The sequence below is a fragment of the Heterocephalus glaber genome, unplaced genomic scaffold (genome assembly GCF_053883595.1).
Source record: "Heterocephalus glaber isolate CG9 unplaced genomic scaffold, H.glaber_assembly_v1.0 deba00001457, whole genome shotgun sequence".
NCBI classification, from domain to species: Eukaryota; Metazoa; Chordata; class Mammalia; order Rodentia; family Bathyergidae; genus Heterocephalus; species Heterocephalus glaber.
Window position 1 is genome coordinate 42,352,108 of NW_028258305.1, and position 22,530 is coordinate 42,374,637.

The 22,530-nt window shown below is 52.8% G+C and overlaps 1 protein-coding gene and 1 long non-coding RNA gene across 4 annotated transcripts in view; one reads left to right on the forward strand and one right to left on the reverse strand.

The window, feature by feature from the left end:
* Positions 1-22,530, forward strand: part of Dnmt3a (DNA methyltransferase 3 alpha) — a 100,267-nt gene that overhangs the window by 34,631 nt on the left and 43,106 nt on the right. For all 3 annotated transcript variants that reach the window (XM_004839114.4, XM_004839113.4, XM_004839112.4), the window contains exons 3-4: positions 5,695-5,799; positions 18,939-19,209. In XM_004839114.4, the coding sequence (XP_004839171.1) occupies positions 5,695-5,799; positions 18,939-19,209 (376 nt within the window). The remainder of the gene's footprint in view (positions 1-5,694; positions 5,800-18,938; positions 19,210-22,530) is intronic.
* LOC110347910 (uncharacterized) lies at positions 11,145-15,309 on the reverse strand. Its single transcript, XR_002392810.2, has 3 exons — positions 14,306-15,309; positions 12,449-12,525; positions 11,145-12,303 (listed from the first exon to the last, which is right to left on the reverse strand). It is a non-coding gene; the product is annotated as an uncharacterized LOC110347910 (long non-coding RNA).

The following is a 22,530-nucleotide window of genomic DNA, read 5'->3' on the forward strand; positions in this document are numbered from 1 at the left end:
CTTAGAGAGGGTAAGGAACTTGGCAAGGGCCACAAGGCTACAAAGTAGATCGACCTGGATGCTTTCCCTCTGTAAGGCGAGGGCTGTGTGGATCCGGTGGGCTGCCACCGGAGGGGATGTGAGTGGGCGTGGTGCCCGCAGAGCTGGCTGCCAGCAGAGCAGCAGGCACGCTCCACCCTGGGCCTGGGCACTGCACGGGCTGCAGACTTGCTTACGTCATCTCTGCCTCTAGCTGGAACTCGCTTACCTCCGTATCCAGTACGCAGGAGGTACTCTGTCCAGTTTTTGAGCACCCCTGTGTCTGGTCTTGTGATGGAGGGGGGCATGGGCCACTCTCCATTCGTGTTCAATCCAGAACTCTTCAAGATCCCGGCAAGGGGACAGCTTGGGAGGAAGGTAGAGGCCTTGGGAAACCAGCAGGCACAGCCACTGAGCATTACAATACACAGCATCTGCTGTGTGCAGGTATCCAGGACCATGGAAAACGGGCCGGTGAGATGTGGCCCTTGTCCTCTAGGAGAGGAGGAACAGCTTCCATCAGTAGTTTATCGTTCAGAAGCCAGCGAATGTTTGTTGCATATCGTTGAATAGTTGAAATAGAGGGCTGAAGAGCTTTAGGGGATGCTGAGGTCGGAAAAAAATAGCGGGCCCTGGAGGGCCCTGGCAGTGTGTCCAACAATTGATAGCACTCATGAGTCCTCAGCCCTCTGGCCCCTTGGCCTCTCTAGCCAGAGCGACCCCTGCAGGAGACGCTGGGCACGTCCCTGCGTGCGAGTACGTGCGTTCGTGCGTACAAGCGTGCTACGTGCTTCCTGTGAGCTGACTCCTGCCGCCCGGTTCTCGGGCGGCCCCTGGAAGGGCTCTGCTTGCTGCAGAAGCCAGTTCGTTTCACTGAATTCCACGATCACAGACAGTCCCTGGGAGACCAGCCAGCCAGCTGGCAAAAGCTGTATGTGCTCCTTGTCCCAGGGGGCCCGGGCCAGTGGCTGGCCAGATCCAGCAAGTTCGCCTCCTCGACTCAAACACCAACTTGAGACATATGCTCTGCGGATGCTGGGTCAGTAGCATCCAGTTTAAGTACCGAGGGGAACACGTAGGTGTCTTTGGCTGCCTCTGGAGGAGGGCCCTGGGGACACATATCTCGTGGGAGAAGGAACCTGTGTCTAGCATGGCGAGCCAGGAGGTTATGTCTGTGCACGTGAATGCCAGAGTGGTCTTACCCTGCACTGCCTGCATGTCTACGTTTGTGTTACGCGTGCATAGGTGCACGTGTGTGTGTGTGTGTGTAGAACATGGCTTTGGAGGTTATAGTAGCATTTGTAGTTTTCAGGACCTATGGGCAGGGAATCAAAAGATTTACATTTTGTTTCTGATGGCCTCCCTGGCTCACTGATCTTTGTGAGTCAGACAGCCTCTCTGAACTTTAGATTTCCCGCCTGTGTAATGGAAAAGGAAAAATAATAGCAGCTCTACTTTCTGTAAAGCACAAGAATAAACTGAAATAACATATGTGAGTATGCTTTGTTAATTACCCTGTACTATACAAATGTGAGAGATTATTATCATCACAGCCCAGCTCATCAGAATGAGAAGTTGTATGTGGCTTAAAATAATCCATCTAGTGAGCTTTGCTAAAATGTAGGTCAAATCATAGCCTCAGAAGTTTAGAGAGAGACTGATGGGAGCCACCTAATCTAACAAGCCTCCAAATGTGAAGGTGCTTTGAAAGCCATAAAACATTACATAAATGTAAAGTGACAATTATATTTAAGGCCAGAGTGTAGGTTTTAGTCATCCTGTTTCCTGATTCTAGAGACAAAAGATCCAAATAGCATAAGAGCCTCATGAGCTGTTATATTTCTGTGGTTGTAGATTTGCACGGGTGCCTCATCTGTGTGTACAGACGCACTATTGAGCACCTACTATGCGACAGTTACTTAAAAGTATTTTCAAGTGTTTATACCTTGTGCCTCAGTCTAGGCATTATGGATGTACCTGCTGTGGTCTGTTGGTCCCATGTGGAAATAGACCCTGGTGGCCCAGCAGCTCCTGGGATCCTTCTGCACAAGGACTAGGGAGCTGGGCTTGATCCTCCAGGACCTGGGTACCTCCTCAGGGAAGGTTTAAGGCCTGAAGAGTGACATAATGAGCCTTGCATTTTGGAAGGATCGGGGAGGCCCAGGGTCCTGCACATCTTACTGCAGCAGCCCTGGTCAGATGTTAGGCTCTGTCTGTGCTGTGAGTGATAGCTGCACATGGAGGGCAGCAAGCTGGGATTGCAGGAGGCAGCGAGGGGCCTGGGGAGGAAGCCTGGGAGTGCAACCCTTCGGTGAGCCTTCTAATCAGGATGTGTGCAGCTGGGAGGAAGTGACAGTCACATGGGAACTTTTGATCTGTTATCTCACTTAATTCTTATGCCTGGCTGTAAAATAGATATTATTATTCCCATTTTGTGGCTGAGGAAAGCAAGGCACAGGATGTTAAGAGCTTGAAGTAACTAGTAAGGACAGGGCAGAGCTGAAATCCCCGCCCAGCTCTGCCCTCCAAAGCCTACCTACCTCTGATTTCTGCCTCTCCCGTCACTGCTGGAAGGGCTGACTCCTTCAGTCTCCTTACTTGACAGGTGAGGAAACCAGCCTGGCCCAAATCTGTTCTCGCTGGATATGATACTGCTTCCCAGCTGCTCAGGTCACTATGGATCGGATTCTCCTATTTCAGAGTCTCAGTGATGCTTCCTAATTCAGTGCTACTTGCAGATTGGATAAGCATATTTTACATTCTTTTGCTTAACCCATCAGCAAAGATCTTGAGTAAAATAGGCCCCATGACAGACGCAGGAATGAACCACTTGATAAACCTCCTTGGAGTCATGGAGGGCACAGCCCCAGCCATCTGTTCACCCTGCTCAGGGGATCCCCCACTTCCCTGACAGCCTGAGCTATACGCGGCTCCCGAGCAGAAAGCATCGCCTTCCGCTTTGCCCTGCACTTGGGCTTCTTCATGAAAAAGTGATATATTGGGAGAGAACCTGCGTGTGAAGCCAGACCTGGGCTCCCATGGAGTCTTGGTCTCCTTAGCTCCAAGCTAGGGGTGCGCAAGGCTGGAGGACACAAGGTACAGGTTGAGTGCACAGCACCCTTGACAGCTCTCCACATCTCAGGACACAAGGTGACCACCCTTTCCTCCTGGGCTGGCTAACCCTAAATTGAATCCAACAGGGGAAAAACATGCTGAGTACCTGCAACATGCCTGGGGTACTGCAAGGATCACAGCAAGTCTGCATATGGTGTAGAGGTTGCCTGTCAGAAGCCAAAGGTTTTTCATGTGCCCAATAGGAGCCAGGACTCCCCATGCAGAAAGGTCAAGTGTCTTTGTTTTTTGGGTCATTGCCATGTGGTGGCCAAGGTTTGTTTTTGTCAATCAGGCACCCTGATTGGCTTTCACATCTCTGGTTAGTTCAGGGTAGAAGTTAGAAAATCAAATAAAGATCTTTGTAATAAATGCAGTTTGTCAAAGAAATAGTTCAAAGCCCAGAATTTCTGGGCAGCAGGAGTCCTTCCAGAACTGGGAATTTGGCTGTGAACAAGACAGATAAGGAGACAAGGCATTTGAGAAGCAGGTGGAATGGACTCCTCCAATCCCCCATTTTCTGGATGAGGAAATTGAGGCTCAGAAAGGATGAGCCTACAGCTAGGAAGTGGGTATAATGGACTCACTTTGGTTTGCTTCAAGCCCTGTGCCCTTCCCATGACCTCAGCTGACCCTGATAGTTTTGTAAAGATGCTGACCACTTAGTGGCAGTATGAGAGCAAAAGCACCACCTCATCTTGAAATTCATGGTAGTCATTTAGGTCCAGTTGAAACCTTTGCACATACTGAGCTGCACGGATAATACTTCTCTCTGTGTGATGCAGATGATCCTTTCGTAGAGGGGGTGTGAGTGGGATTTCAGGAGAGAGCTCGGACACAGGCACTGGCCTCAGGCCACCTGTGGCTGGGCCTTCCAGACCCTCAAGAGCTCCCCTCCAGCTGGCTGCTTCTCTGCCGTGCTTTCCTGAAAAGAGCCCCTCCGGGATCTCTGCTCCCTGACCAGCCTCTGCCTCCACACTGGAGTCTGCCCCATCGCCTGGTTTCTCTTCCAGACCCGTTCTGGGCTGGGCTCCTCAAATGGTCTTCTTCATCCCTTCTCCAGGTCCTTGGTCCTCGCCACTTTGTCATTGTGCACAGGTTAGTGACAGTGCTGTCATAGACCAGTCATTACAACACGTAGCCAAATCTGTGTCCTCAACAGCATTTCTGTCAGATGACCCTGGTCTCTTGGGTGACAGTGGTCTCCTCCCTTGCTCCCACAATGTACCAATGTCGTCTTCTGCACCTCTGACCATTCTCCTTTCCTTGATGGATGCAGCCCTCTCCAGTGTGACAGTGCCACTTGCGAGGGCTCAGGCTGGCATCTGTCATCATCCCTCGCATCTCTGGTGGACTCTCTGAACGTGAGCTCCAATGGTGTTTCTCAGATAGGTAAATGGACAGAGAGGGCCCAGTGATGCTTTTCCTGTGGGTCTGATGTCTGCCATTGGTTATGGTAGGCTTTCACTTGTGTCCCACTGTCACTTGAAAATTAATATGGCAAACCACATGCTATTTTGAAGTCACAGAAAATGAAAGTTGATTGGAACACGGAGGGCCATCTCAATGAAATCTCCAGGAAATCTGGCCACTCTCCTTCTCCCTCCATGGTACCAGCGTCATCCTGGGTTGGTGCCACCCTTGGGAAGGGCCGGGAAGCCATCTTCGGCTCCCGGCATCACATGAAGAGCACCCTGTAGTCCTGCTGGGTCAGGGTCCCTCTGTCCTTCCCAGCATTGTTTCTGCCAGTGATTAGTCATGCCAGAGCTTGGCTGAGTCAGAAGGGACTTGTGGGTGGTTTGTGGCCAGGCTGGAGCAGTGAGGCAGGACTTTCTAGGTTTATGTCTTTGTGCCCCAGGAGACAAGCACAGAGGGCCCAGCCCTGCACAGGTCCTGTGTGAGGGACAGATGACAAAACAGGCTCCTGGTCCAGGACTCAGCACGTGAGAGGGATCAAAGGAGCCAAGATGTGGTCCCTGCGACATTCCTGTGGGGTGACAGGCACATGCAGTGCCAGGGCCATATGGCCAGGGTCCAGGGCAGGGATTTTACAGAAGCTGTAAAAGTCATACACTGTATACAATAGTCCTCCTTTCAAGCACTGCATGTATTTCAAACATAGATGAGCCTACATTTTAACTTTCCTTTTCTTGTGATTTTATTCTTTCCAGTAAAGATTCACTAAATAGATTGCTCATTGAACTTTTGTGCTTTTACAGATTTTTTTAAAATATAAATTCCTAACTGAGAAACAGCTCCTTTATCAGAACACGTTTTATGATCTTGTGGTCGAAAAATGTGGTCACCAGAGGGAGCAGTGCTTTCTGCTGGGCAGTGGGGCCTCACAGAAGCCCTCTAGAATGTGTTTAAACGGAGCCCTAAGGGCGGCTCCAGCTTCGCCAGGCAGGAGGGGGTGACAGTCGCCTTGTTGATGGGACAGCATGGCACAGCCCTGGAAGTGTTGCTGTTGTGGGGGTGGAACAGGAGGAGACCAAGGCCAGCCAGGCCTGGAACAAGGTGCCTCTCGGATCAGCTCTGGCTCACAGAGTGTGTGTGTACCCACAGGAAGGAGAGGAGCAGGAGGAGCCTCGTAGCAAGGAGGAGCGCCAGGAGCCCAGTGCCACAGCCCGGAAGGTGGGGAGGCCTGGCCGGAAGCGCAAGCACCCCCCGGTGAGTGTCCCGTCCCACACGACCCCCATACATGGGTGTGTACTCTGGACAGCAGTGATGTACGTCTCCCAGAGATGTGAGGGTGCTAAGATCAGCCACACAGCTTGCTCGGATTCCCCATTCTGTGAAGCCCACGGACACCTCACATCCTCCGTTTTCTACACTGAGAACTGGGGGCCCAGGGAGGCCAGGGGACATGGCTGGAGGATTTCAATCAGGCCCCTGCCTCCCGGCCCAGCTGGAAGGTCAGTAAAAGAGCCTGCCAGACTCCCTGGGCTGGACTAAGACTTCCTGGCCTGGCTGCATAGGCCCCTCCCTGCCGACGCACATGCCCAGCCTAGGTCTCAGCACCCCCAAGAGAACTGCAGGGCTGGAGCTGTGCAGGCTGAGGGGAGCAGCAGTGTGCTGTTGGAGTTCTGCAGGGGGGACCCATGGCTGCTGCAGTCTGAGGGAGCTTTAGGTTGCCCAAGCTGAGAAGAGGTAGAGGGCATGTCCGGGGGCTGGAGGGCCTGCCTTTGTATGCCTTAAGCTCAGAGGTGGAGAATTCATCCCCCACACCAAAGACAGCTGGTTCCTTCCTTTTAGCCCCCTCCAGCTGAGAATGATAAACTTTGAGCAAGAAGGTGAGGTGGAGCCAGAGGCTCTGAATTTATAACTCAGCGGTCGATGAAATGTTCTCAGCAGGGCAGGGAGCCCAGGACTTGTGCACAGCATGGGTAGGGGGTGGGTTCTTGCCGGGGGGGGGGGGGGCGGCGTTGGGAACCTGCTGGGTATGACAGTGCACCTCTGCCAATTAACTTGAAGATGGAGGTGAGGGCTAAAGGCGACGAGCTTAACTGGTGAGTAATTTTAAACATTTTAATATTAAAGCTAACATGGATATTTTATGGCCTGGAATAAAAAGTTCATGCAGGCTGGGGATTTAGCTCAGTGCTTCCGATGCCTGCCTCGAAACCACAAGGTCCTGAGTTCAATCCCCGGTACCAAAAAAAAGTTCATGTGACAATGAAAAATAGAATGGATTCCAGAAGAATTTCCAGTTTGCAGCCAGCCCCACTATCAGATTCCCAGGATGCCCTTGCACTTTTCTACCAAAGGGCCCCTGAGGGGGAAGGGCAGCTGGGGAGCCACATGGGCACCCTGATCCCCTGACCTGATGGTCTGTAGAGCAAGCTCCCCTGTTCCTGGGGACAAGAGCCACCACCTGTGTCAAGCCAGGAGCCAGCAACCCTTGAAGTCCCATCGTCACTGGGCGGGGGCTGGGATCAGGGCATGAGGGAAGGACACGCAGGTGGACAGTGAGAGGGGAGGGCAGGTCATATGTCCCCACCTGGAGCAGGTGCAGTACAAAGGAAAAGCAGTGTTTTTGGAGTCCATTTGAGCTGGATTTGAATCCCAGCTCAGCTTATCAGCGTGATGTTGAACAAGTCACTCTGCCTGAACCTCTGGTTCCTTCTGCAAGACAGAAGCAGTAAGATTCATTCCTTGGGGCAGGGGATTTAGCTCAGTGGTTCTGCTGCCTGCCTCGAAAGCACAAGGTCCTGAGTTTGATCCCTGGTACCAAAAAAGAAAGATTCATTCCTTGTAGACTGCTGTGACGCTGACGTGGATTCCCGCACCAACCAGCTGATCCTCGGCAAAGACTGGGCCTGCTCTTGCCTGGCCAACCTTTTCCACTTAGGAAGCTGTGGCAGCCACAGTTTGACAGAAGAAACTGGATTTACTGCTTCCCAGCTGTGTAATCTTGAGCAAGTTACTTAGCCTCTCTGAGCTGCTTCCTCATTGATAAAATAGGACTGTCAGTAATACCTGCCCTGGCTGGCCATGATGGTACACTCCTGTAATCCCCCCACTTAGCAGGCTGAAGCAGGAGGATTGCTCCACGTTCAAGGCTACATAGTGAATTCAAGGCCAGCCTGAACTGCATGGCGAGACTGTCCCCCCTCCCCCCAAAAAAAGTATTTTTTTTTGGTACCGGGGTTCGAACTCAGGACCTTGGGCTTGCCAGGCAGGCACAGTACCACTGAGCTAAATCTCTGGCCTTTTTTCTTTTCCCGGTACTGGGGATCAAACTTGGGTCCTTGTGCTTGTGAGGCAGGTGGCGAAACCACTGAGCTAAATCCCTGGCCCTGGATAGGGAATTTTAAAAATCCAGAACTAAAGCTCGGCTTTTTAAATTTTATTTATTTATATTTTTTGGTACTAGAGATCGAACTCAGGTCCTTGCACTTGCGTAAACAGGCGGCGAAACCACTGAGCTAAATCCCCGGCCCAAGCTTGGCTTTTTACCCCACATAGTTTGCAAAGCAGGTGGGGAGAGCTTGTTTCCTAGTCTTGACCTTTGGTGCCACCCCCCAGGCGTGGTCACTGAGGGAAGCTGCACTATATTTGTCCACTGCCCACTGAGGACACAGACCATGAAAAAATGCTTAGAGTTGGGTAGCACTCGATTGCCCACGAAGGCCTTTACCATGACTACCTCTTTTGGTGTTGAAGACACAAGCGTGCAGGTGGAGACATGGGTTGTTATCAATCCCACATGCAGACGAGTAGCCCGAGTTCAGGGAGGATTCGGGACTTGGATTCCACACCATCCATGCACACAGCCTGTGGTGTTCTTCCCTCACCATTGCAGCCGTGCGGTCTGGCCCGCTGGGTACCAAGAGGCTCTTGCTTAAGTTAAATGTGAGTGCAGGCTATTGGAAAACGTACATAGAATGGTGTAAAAAGCAGACAAAGAAAGTGTAAGCTGGGACGGCTACTGGCCAAGTGTCAGTGGGGAAGGCTGCGGTGGTCTGGGGACCAAGAGGTGCCTGCCTTAAAGCCAGGCAGTGAGTGGCCTGGTTGGCCTGTGGCTCTGGCTGGAGCCAGGATGCTGCCGGCAACAGGAAACAGGAAGCCAGCTACAGGACTGGGCGGGGCTTAGGAAGGGTGCGGGCACCTGGGCCAGGGCCTGCAGGCTGGCCAGTGCTCAGGGCGGGAAGGAGGGGCCTGATGTGTGGGGCGAGGCTGTGTGTGTCAGGGCAGGGAAGAATAGGCATCCTCTGTGCACCAGCTCCCGAGGATGTTGTAGGCTGACAAGTGAGGCTGTCTGAGGCTGGTTCCTGCCTGGTCACAAGCCCAGACAGCGCCTTGAAGGCATTTGTCCTGGGCAGGTGGTTCCGTCTGGGATAGTTTCTGTACTTGGCCACTAGACCCTGGTGGGTGACCTGCCCTGCAGGGCTCTATACCCTGTTTACTAGCTGTATGAATTTGTTCATTGAAGATTTATACCCACCAACTTCCGCCAGGGTTATTTTTGCTTAGAGGGAGCATTCTGAGGTCACCTCTTGCTAAGAATAACCCAGAAAGGGCGGGAGAAGAAGAAGGAGGGGCAGGGAGCTGGCACTGGGCTTAGCTGAGCCAGGCCAGCGTCCCTTATTCCACCTCTGACTCTCATAACAGTGCAGGAGGGACAGAGTTCAAGAGGGCAAGATTGCCCCACTTCCAGGCAAAAGACTTGGGGTTAAACTCTGGGAGCTTCGGTAGCTGGTTTCCCTGCAGCATAAGTCGGTGGGTAGTTTCCCAGCTCTTAGCAGTATGGGCTCATTTTCCAGACCCCTCCTTGTTTCCAGATCAGAACTGCTGCTGTGCTAACCACTGAACTGTGACTCAGTGATTTGGGTCACCGTGTTTTAGCCACAAGACTTCTTGAGACAGTACCTCCTATTCCTGGGCTTCAGCCCGTAGTCGTCCTCACTGTGGTGACTTTTCTTTCTGTGAACTGCATCAGCCATCGAGCTGCCCTTCCTGTCTTCTCTTGTTTTGGAAGGTGTGAGGGACATGGGCGCTCGAGAAGCTCATGAGGTTTGAGACTTAACTCTCCCTGCAGATTCCCCTACCTGAGCGGCAAATCATTACACACACACACACACCCCCAGTGGAATTCAGGACTGAAGGGCGGAGCTGTGGACCTCAGGGGTGGGGCTCCTAAGGGTGTTGGGGAAGCCAGGGGGCACATGATGGAGGATGTGGGCCTTAAAAGAAGTGACGGACACTTGCTGAGCAAGGTGTCGGGAGGAATGCATACGGTGGGTGTACTGTGGGGGACAGGGGCAGGGGCAGGATCAGGGGAGGGCCTTGAGGGCCCTTGACTAGAGTTTCATTTAGAAATGTGTCCAACTTGGGTCCAGAAGGTAGTTTGCAGGCAGCCTGCGGGGTCTTCCTCCTTGTGCTTTCAGAAACACTTGCAGATCTGGAGGCTTGGAGGAGGAGGGTGTCTAGGGAGGCCTTGCTGGCATCTGTGCCCTGACAGTGCTCACTCCGGCAGAGCCCTGCTGCTGAAAGTGGGAGGTGGGCCCTGAACACAGGCTCAGGCGTGGTGGGTGCAGAAAGGGCAGGGCCCATGCTCCGGCAGTGGGGCTAGAGAGAGGGGCAAAGGGGATGCTACAGGCCCCAGTGACTGGCCCAACAGGGTAGCATCAGAGCTGCTGTCAGAGACCAAGGCTTCTGGAAGGGAGCAGATGGAGGCCACCGCAGGGAGGAGGAGCATTCAAATGAAATCTCAGAAATTGTTTCGTTTTTTAAAAAAAAAAAATCCCTCTTGCTGGGGTGTGGTGCTCATGCCTGTAATCCTGGCACTTTGGGAAGCTGAGGCAGGAGGAGCACAACCAGCCTGGGCAACTCAGCGTCACTTAGTGAGACCCTGTCTCAAAATAAAAAGTTTAAAAAGGGCTGGAGATTAGCTCAATCCAGCAGCCCTCAGTTCAAACCCCAGTGCCACCAAAAAAAAAAGTCCCTCTCTTTGTGTCCCTCCCTCACTCCTTCCTCAGAGCCACACATTCCAGGACCTCCTCCACCAAGTCCTCCATTGGCCTTGGCCACTGTGTCCTATGAGGCCCCTGGGAGTGCCTGCACCTGTCCCATTGCACCCCTGGCCCGACACACCCTTCCTGGGGGAGAGTTGTGGACACTGGTTCTTTCCTCGTCCACACTCGAGAGTCTGCATCGGGCTCTCTCTCCTCAGGGAGGACATCAGAGAGCTGGGAAAGCGCCAGAGAATGGCAGCTAGGTTAGTCAAGGGGCAGGGGAGGCTGCCGGGCAAGGGGCAAGCACAGACCGAAGACATTGTGGCTCTCCCTTCCGGAGGGACGGAGGCTGAGCGTCGGGGGTGTGATGGGGTGTGATGGAGGCGTGATCGAGGCACTGAAGCCTAAGTCACATCCGGTGGGGCAGGCTGAGTGCAGCCTGGGGGTGGGGGTGACCTGGAGACGCTTCAGAAGAAGGTGCCATTTTCTGCGGGGGTTGCCTTCTTCCCACACCTGTAGAGGTGGGATGGTAGAGACGGGAAATGGAAATTGCTTGTAAAGAGATTTATGTGAAATTCATGGGTCTGTACATCATGGGTCTTTCAAGGGAGCTTCCAGCTCATCCCAAAATCCTTTGAGGTTGATTTCACAGAGCATGGCCAGGCCCTCTTCCAGGTGGACAGGTGTCCCTGCTGTAACCAGAACATCAGTGGGCCGACCACGCGCTGGGCATGCTTGCTTTTGCATCCGTTTGCCAGGGCCCGTGACAACCTGGCAGGGCCTCACTGCGCCCCAGAGTTCTCTCCTTGGATGCACACACGTGGGGAGCTCTCTGGGGAGCAGGGGGGAGGCTCCCAGTGAAAGTGGCAGGGGAACATGGGGGGAGCCCAGCAGAGGCCAGCGTTTCCAGAGTGGCCCTCTTTGGCAGCTGGTTCCTGACCCCACTGGTGGCCCTTTTAGCTGTTACACTAGGGAAAAAAGAAACTGGAAGAGTCAGAGTCCTAGTTCCCGAGTTTTGGAGCCTGACTCCATTAACTCCAAGAAGGCTGAGCAGGAGGCCTTTGGGAACCTCTCTCAGGAGGGTCCAAGGATGGGGCTCTGCCTCTGCCTGCTGTCACGGCCACTTCCGGCTGCAAGCAGATCTGGGGGAGGGCTGCCAGGGGAAGGGAGCTGCAGGAAGGGCCGGGGGCAGGCAGCAGTGGCGCTGTGCCAGTGCTTTGGGGCCAGGGCTATCCTGCTCACTCAGACATGTGGCTGTTTCCTGAAACTAGAGTCAATCTGGAAAAGGCCAGGAGGGGTTGGGGCTGATGGGCTGCAGGGAGGGAACCTGACCGGAGGGAACACGGAGTGGCAGTGTGGGTCCAGGGAGTCATGTTGGTGTTTTTGTTTACATTGCTCCTGGCATTGTGGGCACCTCTGCCCTACTGAGGCAGTGGGGTGCCTGTTGGCACCTTGGGGCGAACCCGTCATGTGTCTGCACATGTGTGACTGTGTGTCAGGATCCCACCGCTGGCCAGATGCCAGGGTTCCCTGATGGCTGAACCCTGCCAAGCCCTTTAAGGCACAGGAGCAGGCGGGAGATGGCAGGTTTGGATCCCACAGGCCCCTGCAGAAGACTCCTCCTCGTCTTGCGCTGGCATTTCCTGGAGATGGCTGTGGCCCCCTGCACTGCAGAGCTGTGCTTCCTCCTTAGCCCTCCTGGGATCTGTTTGGGCTCCTGAGATTGACCCAGAGGGAGAGTGAGTCTCGAAGGCCGCCCCTGTCCCAGGGTCACCCTGGAAGCTTTTCCACAAGGAGCTGTGCCCCAAGGTGAGCCTTGGAGCCTCCCCCCGCCCCAAAAGCTTGAGGACAATGCCAGCTACCTCAGGATGGTCGTGATAGTTATATTTATCAACTTTATCAGCATATGGCGCCTGGGTCCTGTTCTTGGAGCTCAGAGCTATAGATGGAGAGAAATACAAAGATGAATAAGGCAACGCAAACAGTCTAGGAGAGAGATAATTAGGTGCACCATGATAAACAGTGTAATGTGATAGGGTGAGAAAGCACTTTGTAAACAAATGTGGCCCACTGTGAGCTGGCCTGAGTGCTGCCGAGGACTTTACCACAACATGCAGGGCAAGACTTCGACCAGCAGCTGTCCACACCTGCCTGCTACACCGTGGGCGCTCTGGGAGCAGGGTAGGGCTGAGGCTGGGGGCTCCCATGGCCTGGGCCCAGCACAGACCCCACAGCTGGGCTGTGTTTTTCTTTTAAGACAAAAGATGTTAATGTAGAGTGATTTTTTCTAAACTAAAACCTCAGTATTCAGGTTTAATTGCAGTGTTGGCACTTTGGGATAAATAAGTGGGTTTTAGGTTGCAGTTTGGGCACTTGTCTCTAAAAGGTTTGCCATCACTGGTTTAAAATGTTCCTCGGGCCCAGTGGGGCGGCACACACCTATAATCCCAGCACTTGGGAGGCTGAGGCAGGAGGATCACACGAGTTCAAGGCCAGCCTGAACTGCATAGAGAGACTCTGACTCAAAGTCCCCCTCCCTTCCACTTCCTCAGAACAGTGGGATAGTGGTTACTGAGAGAGAGAGGAACAGGGAGTTACTGTTTAATGGAGACAGAATTTCCAGAGAAAGGTTCTGGAGATAGATGGTGATGGGAGTGTAGTAATGTGAATGTGGCCCAGGGTTCAGCTCTGTGGCTCCGCTGCCTGCCTTGAAAGCACAAGGTCCCGAGTTCGATCCCTGGTACTGGGGAAAAAATGAATATATGGGCTGGTGATGTAGTTCCGTGGCACTGTGGCTGCCTTGTAAGCACAGGGTCTTGAGTTCGATCCCTGGTACTGAAAAAAGTAATGTGAAGGTACTCAGTGTATACTTGAAATGGTTAAAATGATACATTTATGCATACTTTACCACAGTTTGTTTTTCAGTGCTGGGGAAAAAATACAGGGCCTCACGCACAGTAGTAGGCAAGCATTGTACCACAATGTACACTCCTAGCCCTACTACAGTTTTGTTTGTTTTTTTAAATTCCTTATGCTGGGTGTGATAATGTGTGCCTGTAATCCCAGCTATTTGGGGGGCTGAGAAGGGAGGATTGTGTGTTCAAGGTCAGCCTGTGCAGTTTAGCAAGAACCCATCTCAGAAAGAAAAAAACGTTCCTTAGAAAAAGGCTGTCCCTGGTCATGGCTCCTCACCCCTCCACTCAGGTTAGAGTATTTCAGAGACGTTATTGGCAGTGGGGTGGAATAATTCTTTGCTGTGAAAGCTGTCCTGTGTCTGTAGGCCACATAGCAGCGCCCCTGGCCACTGTCAGCCAGATGCCAGCACCCCCCACCCCTGGAAGGAGTCTCCAGACTCACTGCCAGATGTCCTGGGGGTGGAGGAGTGGCAGAATCTTCCCCAGCTGAGAGCCTCTGACTTTGTCTGCTCAGAAGGGGGTTCTCACTGCAGAAGCCTGAGGTGCAGTGGTGGGCAACAGAGGAGCCGGAGGCAGTTGTCCCAGGGCAGGGGTGGGGGCTTCCCAGCAGGAAGGCAAAGGTCAGCGAACCCTGAGGGCCCCCTGGAAGCGGTGGGCAGGGTTGAATACTCAGAACAGAACTTCTGGGTTTGGGGGCTGTGGGCTACAGCACCATGCTCTCCTCAAATCTGAGAGATGCTCTTTATGACTGCCAGTGGCCCCAACTGGGCCCCCCACTAGAGAAAGAAAAAGGGGTGTGCTCACCACTGCTGTTCCCATTCTGAAGCTGTCATCTGCGGTTGCAGCTGCTGTTGCTGCCTTGTGAGATGTCAGGAGGACGTGTGTCCCAGGCATGTGCTGTGTCTCCTTGTGAAGCACTATCAAAAGCAAACAAAAACAGCCAGCCCAGCACATCCGTCTGACGTCTGATGTGGCAGCAGGGCTGAAGCTCCTCCCAGCTCAGAGTGGGGTGTTCGAACTTCTCCCCAGGTCTTGTGGTTAATGAATCAATTATGGATAGATATTGAGCACCTGTCACTGCCCTGCTCTGACTAAGTCTAGCTGGATTAGCCAAGTCCCTGTGCTCTCGAAGTCGACAGGCTAATAGGGTTGGGGAGGGGAGAGAGAAGGGAGCTTAGGGCGGGCTGGGAGGTGCTGTGCCAGAGTCCAGGCCCGGCTGGAGCCTGCACCCTGTTCTTACCAGAGGTATCCCTTTTCGTGAGTCCCCAGATCCTCCCCGGAGATTTGGAGAGCTGTTCCAGGCCTTGGCCTGTGGATCCCCTTCCTTCCTTCCTTCCTTTCCATGGTCTCCTGTAGGTGGATTTGCCCTGACTGGTTACCTGGATCCTAGGGAGACCCAGTGAGGGGTCACACAGCCCAGGGGGTGGGTTCTTGACAGGTGAGATGGATCCTGGCCTGACTGTGGCGGGAGTCATCAGCTCACCTGAATCCAGAGCTCAGCAGAAGCAGAAAAGTGGACGTGCCTGGATGCAGATGGCCTGGAAGAAAAGCCAGTTTGCACAGGGGGATAGGGCATGGCTGTCCTGAAAGGGCTTGGTGGGCCGGGCTTCTGGGCTGGGGCGGGTCTCAGAGCTGGCTCTCTTGGGTCCGTAGGCTGTGAAGCTGGCAGTGGACAGAAGTGGGTCCCACATTGCAGAGAGGCCATGTGGTCCCCAGGTGGGGCGCGAGTGGCAGTGGTGTGGTCTCGAGCAGCTCTGGCAGGCAGCAAGTGGCCATGGTGAGAAATTAGCTCTGAGCAGGCAGCACCTGCACCACCTCCCCTGAGTGAGGGCCTTGTGGCGCCTGACACAGCTGCAGTCCAAAAGGTGGCCACCAGGGAGTGTGTGCACCCCTTTCTCAGCTCCTGCAAACCTGACTTTCTCACACAGAGGCCAGAGCCTTGGCATTGTGGTGCCCACTTGTGATCCCAACACTTTGGGAGACTGAGGCAGGTGGATTCCAAGTCTGAGCATAGCCTGGGCAATTTAGCAACTTAATGAGACCCTGGCTTTTTAAAAAAAAAAAAAAAAAAAAAGGCCTGAGCCTTGCAGAGTGACAGGATTACAGCAGAGAGGTCATTCTAGGCCAGAGATGTCTCGTTTGCTTAAGCCGTTAGGTGAGAGAATCCTGGGGAGGAGGGCTGGACATACAGGTGGAGGCTGAGGATCTGCTTGCTCCACTTTTGTTCCTGTCCCTGGCTGCCCTGACTGCTGGCCTGAGCCCTGGAGGCCTTCTCCCTCCAGGTGCTGAGGAGCACACAGCTCCTCCCACAGGAGCTGCACAGCCTGGAAAGTAGGGAGGTGGCTGCTAGGCTCCCCCTGCTTGCCCTCAGGTGGGAACCACATGGAGGAGGGGCTGGTTTTGCTCTGCTTTGTTCCAAGACCCACATCCCTGTTTGCCAGCAGACAGCAGTGGGCTTGCTAGACCTGCGGAGAAGAAGCCGCCGTGGAAATCCCGCTGTGCAAGAGAGAAGCTAGGAGTCCACTTCCTCTCAGGCTGTGCACACTGTGCTCGAGAGCGTCGCAGTGGTCTCCAGGGAACTTGGCATTCTCTCCACTCCTGGGCAGGTCCTTAAACCACCAGTCCATGCCTGGGATTGTGTCCTCCCAATACACACAGGTGTAGGGCGCTGCCAGTGCCAGGGTGCTCGCTGCAGCAGGAAGCAAATGGGCCTGAATGCTCCCTGTTTGTGGAAGTCCCAGAGCACTCATTAAGCAAGCAGAAAGAGGCAGGTCCATGTGCACTTGTATGGGGAGAAGCCTGCTTTGCTTGTTAGGGGAGACGTTTAGAAGTAGCATGATTCCCTTCTATAGAAACAGTTCTGGGATCTGGATGCACGTGTGAATATGTATGGGTAAAGCATGTAACTTACACATGACTGTAAAAAGTCCAAAATGGGAAACTCGGAGCAGTGGTGCGTGCTTGTAATCCCAGCTGTTTGGGGAGGCTAAGGCAGGAGGATTTCAAATTTGAGGCCAGCTTGGGAAACTTAGCAAGGCCTTGTCAATACACAGACAAGCAAACAAAGACTGGGGGTGTAGCTCAGTGGTAAAGCACCCCTATGTTCGATCCCCAGTTCTGGGAAAAAACCCTGAGTGGGAACTTGTCTGATAATAACAGCGTGCTGGGGGAGGGGTGATCTTGAGGGTAGAGAGTTAAAATGGGAACTTTAACCTTCAACACAAGGATTTTCATGCAGTTTGAATTTTTATAATATGTTTGATTTTTATTACTCATTAAAATTTTAATACATAAGAACAAAGTGTACATTTTAATGGATTGCTATGTGACATTTCAGTTATGTTTATGTTGTACAGTGTATAAATCAGGTCAAACATATGTATTTCCTTAAGCATTTATGGTGAAAACATTCAAAATCTGTTCTTCTAGCTTATTTGTTTTATTTATTTATTTTTTTGGTACCGGGGATCAAACCCAGGACCTTGCACTTGCACAGCAGGTGCGGTGCTGCTGAGCCACATCCCTGGCTCTTCCAGCTTTCTGATATACAAGGTGTGATAAAAAATACAGTGCATGTTTAATTCTTTAAACAAAATTTATTACAGTAAAAAACAGATTGCTGTTAATCCCCCTTGCTTCAAACACACTTAGCCCATCGTTCTTGCCACTTTCCAAAGCAGTTTGGAAGTCCTCTTTTATGTGTTTAGTTGCGCTGTCATGGCTGCCTCGATGTCCTGAATGGATTTGAAGTTTACCTGTCCTGGTCATTTTGACTTTGGGAAGAGCCAGGAGTCACATGGTGCCAGACCCAGTACTGAATAAGGTGGATGAGGATGTGCATAATGTGTTTATGAGCCTGCCTTTCTGTTGGATGGCAAGAAAGCATCCACTGTATTTTTATCACACCTCGAAAACACTTTTTCTTTTTTTTTGGCAACAAGGTCTCGCTATATAGTTTGGGCTGGCTTTGAACTCAGTATGCAGCCCAGGCTGGCCTTGAACTCATAATGACCCTCCTGCCTCAGCCTCCCAAGCGCTGGGATTATAGGCATACATCACCACACCTGGCTAGGACACTCTTGAAAGAGAATTTAAGGAACTGCTTCAGAAAGTAGCAAGAAGCCAGGCATAGTGGTGCGTGCCTGTAATCCCAGCACCTGGGAGGCTGAAGCAGGAAGATTGCCATGAGTTCAGGCCAGCCTAGAATATGTACCGAGACCCTGTCTCTAGACAAACTGGCAAAAATAATGTGATGTGTTTGAAGCAAGCAGGAGTGTTTGAGTGGGATTAATGGCAATGTATCTTTTTTTTTTTTTTTTTTTGGTACCGGAGATCGAACTCGGGTCCTTGTGCTTGCATGGCAGGCTCCAGTGCAATGTATCTTTTACTGTTACAGGTTTAAAATTTCAGCAATGTGTTTTGCGGCCCCCTTGTGTACAGTTTGTAACCGTTACCTGTCCTCTTCCTACCCCACAGCGACACCTTGGTGTGTCCCACCCCTCACCCTAACTTCGTACCCTTTGATCACCCCTTCTCCATCTCTCCCTCCCCTGACTTTCATTATAGAAAAACTAGTATTTGAGAGACTAAGTGTTCATTGGTCAAGCTTGCTCACCCCACCTCTTCCTTCCCTGAGCTGAACACCTCCCTTCTCCCTGAGAAGTCCCGGCTACTTTGCTCTAGATGGACAGGGACAGGCGTGCATCGTTGGAGCGCAAAGGGCATAGGCTATCCTTACAAAGCAGGTGACCCTGAGCAAATCACAGAATTCTCCAAGAGCCTCAGATTCCTCACCTGGTTCCCAGGGAGACAGAGAGACCCTGAGGGCAAAAGACAGTTAGGATGATGCTGTGACTTAGCTGAGGGCAGTGAGCTTGGTCCTCAGGCCTCAGGATGAAGCCTGTGGGCGCCTGCATGCAGTGGGGTGCTGCAGAGGGGGGCTGTGGATCGGCCAAGACCCTGGCTGTCCCGGGCCTGAGCACTTTCAGGGTCTGAGCTGTGGGGCTTTGCTAGGCTTGGATCCAAAGAGTGCTTTTTCTGGAGGCCCCCTGGGCCTCCCATGCCTGGAGGGTTATTTTGAAGAGGGAATGCTTGGAAGTCCTAGGAGCCTCAGCGAGCAGAGTGTGATGGGGTGTCCCTGGAGCACGGCACCAGGCTGGCCAACCTGCTGGGCCTCTGACCCTGGGGTTATGCTGGCCTGTGGACTCTCTGACCAAAGGCAGACTTGTAAATAGATCCATTTGCACAAAGGTTTCTGGAGAATTTCAGAGGATTTGTGATCCAAAGGTAGTGTGGAGGGCCGGGGATTCCAGAGCCTGCCTTGCAAGCGCAAGGTCCTGAGTTCGATCCCCTGTACCAAAAACAAACAAACAAACAAACAAAACAAAGGTAGTGTGGACAGCCATCTCATCGTCCCTCATCTGTCTTCCCTTTGCAGGTGGAAAGCAGTGACACACCCAAGGAGCCCGCAGCGACCTCCAGGTCCCCATCCATGGCCCAGGACTCGGGCTCCTCAGAGCTGTTACCCAACGGGGACCTGGAGAAGCGGACTGAGCCCCAGCCAGAGGAAGGGAGCCCCGCTGGGGGGCAGAAGGCCGGGGCCCCAGCTGAGGGAGAGGGTGCAGCTGAGACCCCGCCAGAAGCCTCCAGAGCAGTGGAGAACGGCTGCTGTGCACCCAAGGAGGGCCGAGGCGCCCCTGCAGGAGAGGGTGAGTCCCTGGCACAGGGCAGCCTCTTCTGGCCAGGCGAGCCCTGAGGCCCCGAGGCTTGGGTCTCTGGCAGGTCCCAGGAGGAGGCTGGGGTGGGTGCTGAAGGTCTGGCGGCCGTGGCTGACTGCAGTCTGCACACATGGCTTATTTGGCTTATTATTCATGGTGCTTTAAACATTTAAAAAACTACTTGCCAGAATTTGAAAATCAGGAAATTTCACATAAAAATCTGGAGCTTTGGCTTTCTGTGGGAAAAAAAAGAGCTAGATCTGGCAATAGTGGGTTTGCATAACGCTCAGGGCTGCTACACTAGGAAAATGGTGTCCCCTCTTCCTCCTCGGCTGGTTGGTGCCTCAGTTCCCCCTCCAGCTCTACCTGGCCTGCTTTCTTTCCCACATGGTCTGCAGCGCCCAGGCCCACGGCATGCGTGGTCCCTGGAGTGGGTGTGCCAGGGCACAGATGCCCTGTTGGGCTCCCCAGGGCAGAGGCCTTGGGGCCAATGTAACTTGGTCAGCTGCACTGGAAATGTGGTTGCGCATTGGCATCCGAGGGGGGAGGAGAGAAGCAGGCTGTGCACTGCCTGGCCCTGGCCTTTGTGTGCGGACTTTTCGGCCCAGCCCTGTGGTCCTGGAAAGGTGCCCACTTTTCTCTTTCAGGTTAAGCCAGAGATTTCAGGGCCAACCAAGCTGTAAACAAGTCAGTAATGAGGACAACTAGCATTTGTACAGGGCGTCACAGTTTACACAGCACTTCCTCATACATTATCACATTTGATCCTCTCAGGGCCCTGCCAGGTTGCTTTGCATATGTGCATTTTAATTTCAAAAAGCCTTCCTTCCAAGTGTGTATGATAGAATGGGGAAATTGATTAATTGGCATAACTTATGTCGCATGGATCCAAACCTAATATTTATGCAGAATAGAGAACATTTCCAGAAAAGAAATTTCCAAACTTATTTTAAAATATCTTTCATTCATTATTCAACAAATATTTACATCGCTCCACCATGTGCAAAGCACTTTCTGAGGCACTTTGCATTTGTTGTTTTATTTACTCCTCCAACAGTCATGTTCAAGTAGTTCTATTATCAGCCGGGCGTGATGGCTCATGCCTGTAATGCCAGCACTCTGGGAGGCCGAGGCAGGAGGCTCCCAGGTCTGAGCCCATTCTGGGCAACATAGTGACTTAGTGAGATCCTATCTCAAAATAAAAAGGAACTTGAGTTGTAGCTCAATGCAAAGGCCCTGGGTTCAACCCCCAGTACCCCCACAGATATTATCATCATCGTCTTAAAGGAAGAAAAACGCATCTTACAGAGATAAGGTAACTTGTTTGTGACCCCCAAACCGGCAAGTGGCAGAACCAGGATTCATTAACTCTTGCTTCCTTGCGTCCCACTCTTCCTTTCTGGGACGGGGCTCGTTGTGGTGGTTCCTAAACTGTCCAGGCCTCCTGGTGTCTTATCTCACTTTGTGGGAGTGTTGGAATCTCCTAGAAGGAGCGAAACAGGAAAGGGAGTGACACCCTCCCTCTGCCAATGCTGAGCATGCAGGAAGAGAGCTGGGTGCCCAGTAGCCCTTCCCAGCTAGACGAGTGCTCCCCACCGGCCACTCAGCTGCCCAGGGCTGGTCCAGGCCCTCCCACCTGGCAGGATGGAGCCAGGGCTCCAAGGCTACTCTTTAGCCTTAAGGGCTTAAGTTTGGGGTTTCCCTATCTGCATTTCCAGTTGGGCTTAGGAGTTCTTCACTCAGCCAGCAGATGTTCACTAAACACCTGTTTGGTATGTGCCAGGCCCTGTGCCGATCTGGGGAAACTATCATGAACGGAACCCAGTTCTTGTCCTACAGAACTTACAGCTGGCTAGAGAGACTCTGCACTTTAAAATGTGATCGTGCATGGACATGAGTGATCTAAGGGTAAGGGACTGGGCCGCGAGGAGCATAACAGGAACCTGAGCTGGTCCAGGCTGTTGTGCCTGAGCCAAAGGATGATCGGGAACATCCCTGTTCCCAGATGTGTTCTGGGGTGGGAGGCAGCAGGGCATCTAGAAGCTACCAGGCAAGAGTGAAGAGAGCCAGGGAGAAGGGTATGAGGGGTAGTGGGTGGCAGATGGCCAGACCAGGCCTTCAAGGCTGCTGTCTTGGGCATGACCTGTTAGGCTCTGCAGCGTGGGAAGTCCACTTTGCTGTCCAGACCAGGAATGGATGAGAGGGGCTGGGAAGTGCGATGAGAGGTTAGGGAGCTGCCACAGGTATGGAGGGACAGCCAGTGGCTCTGATGAGAGAGGCAGAAGCAGAGATGGAAGGGAGTGACAGAAGCCAGGAAATGGAAGTAAGATGGTGTAAAGGGCAATTCCTGGGTTAGGGGCATTCAGACAGGAAGGTGGATCTTCCTCAGAATCTTAGTGCTGAGCACAGTGGCACAAATGCTTGAATTTGGCTTTGGGCACTCCTAAGTGGCCCAGCTATCCAGGAAGTGGAGATGTGGGTAGCAGTCAGAGCTGCTGGGGTCCCTGGAGGCCACTGTGCCGTGTCAGGGGGCCGAGACTGTGAGGCGTTACTAGGAGCAGGCCGAGGCCTGCTGGAGGCTGAGCGAGGGTGGGAGGGTGGGAGGCCGGCCACTGCTCTGGCAGTCCGCTGACTCGGAGATCATGCTCAGCTGGTGTGTTCAGATGAGGAAGGAGCCTAAAGCCACAGGGAGGAAGTGACTTGGCCTTTGTCTTTTTTCAGTTTCCTTCATTCGGGCTCTTTTCAGGTAGATAGTCCCATTACTTCCTGTACAGAAAAATGGGGAACCTTAAGATAGCATCCTGTAGCCTGGGCACCCTCTTTGTGCGTCCTCAGAGTACAGCCAGGAGACAGGATCAGAAAGAGGAAAGTATGATAAGCAGTAAGAGCAAATGCCAGCACCCCGCTCAGCATGGTGGCACACACCTGTCATCCCAGCTACTTGGGAGGCTAAAGCAGGAAGATCACAAATTTGCAAGACCCTGTCTTAAAATTTAAAAAGGCTGGGTTGAATTTTTAAGCACCCCACCCCCACCCCAGCACACACACAAAGCCAGCGCCTGGACAGGCAGGTGTTGACTTGGGGCCATTAGTGCTACATCCTGGTCATGGCAACTTTGGGGACATGCGGTGTCTGAACACTGACGATGCCTATTCAGTGACGTGCTGTGTCCTCACTCCTCACAGTGGTCCCCGGACAGCAGCAGCTGCCTCACCCAGGAAGTTCAAAGGCCGGATCCAAAGCTCCCCCCAGACCCACTGAAACAGCGTGTGCCTTAAGGAGACCCTTGTGATTGCTATACGCATTGCAGT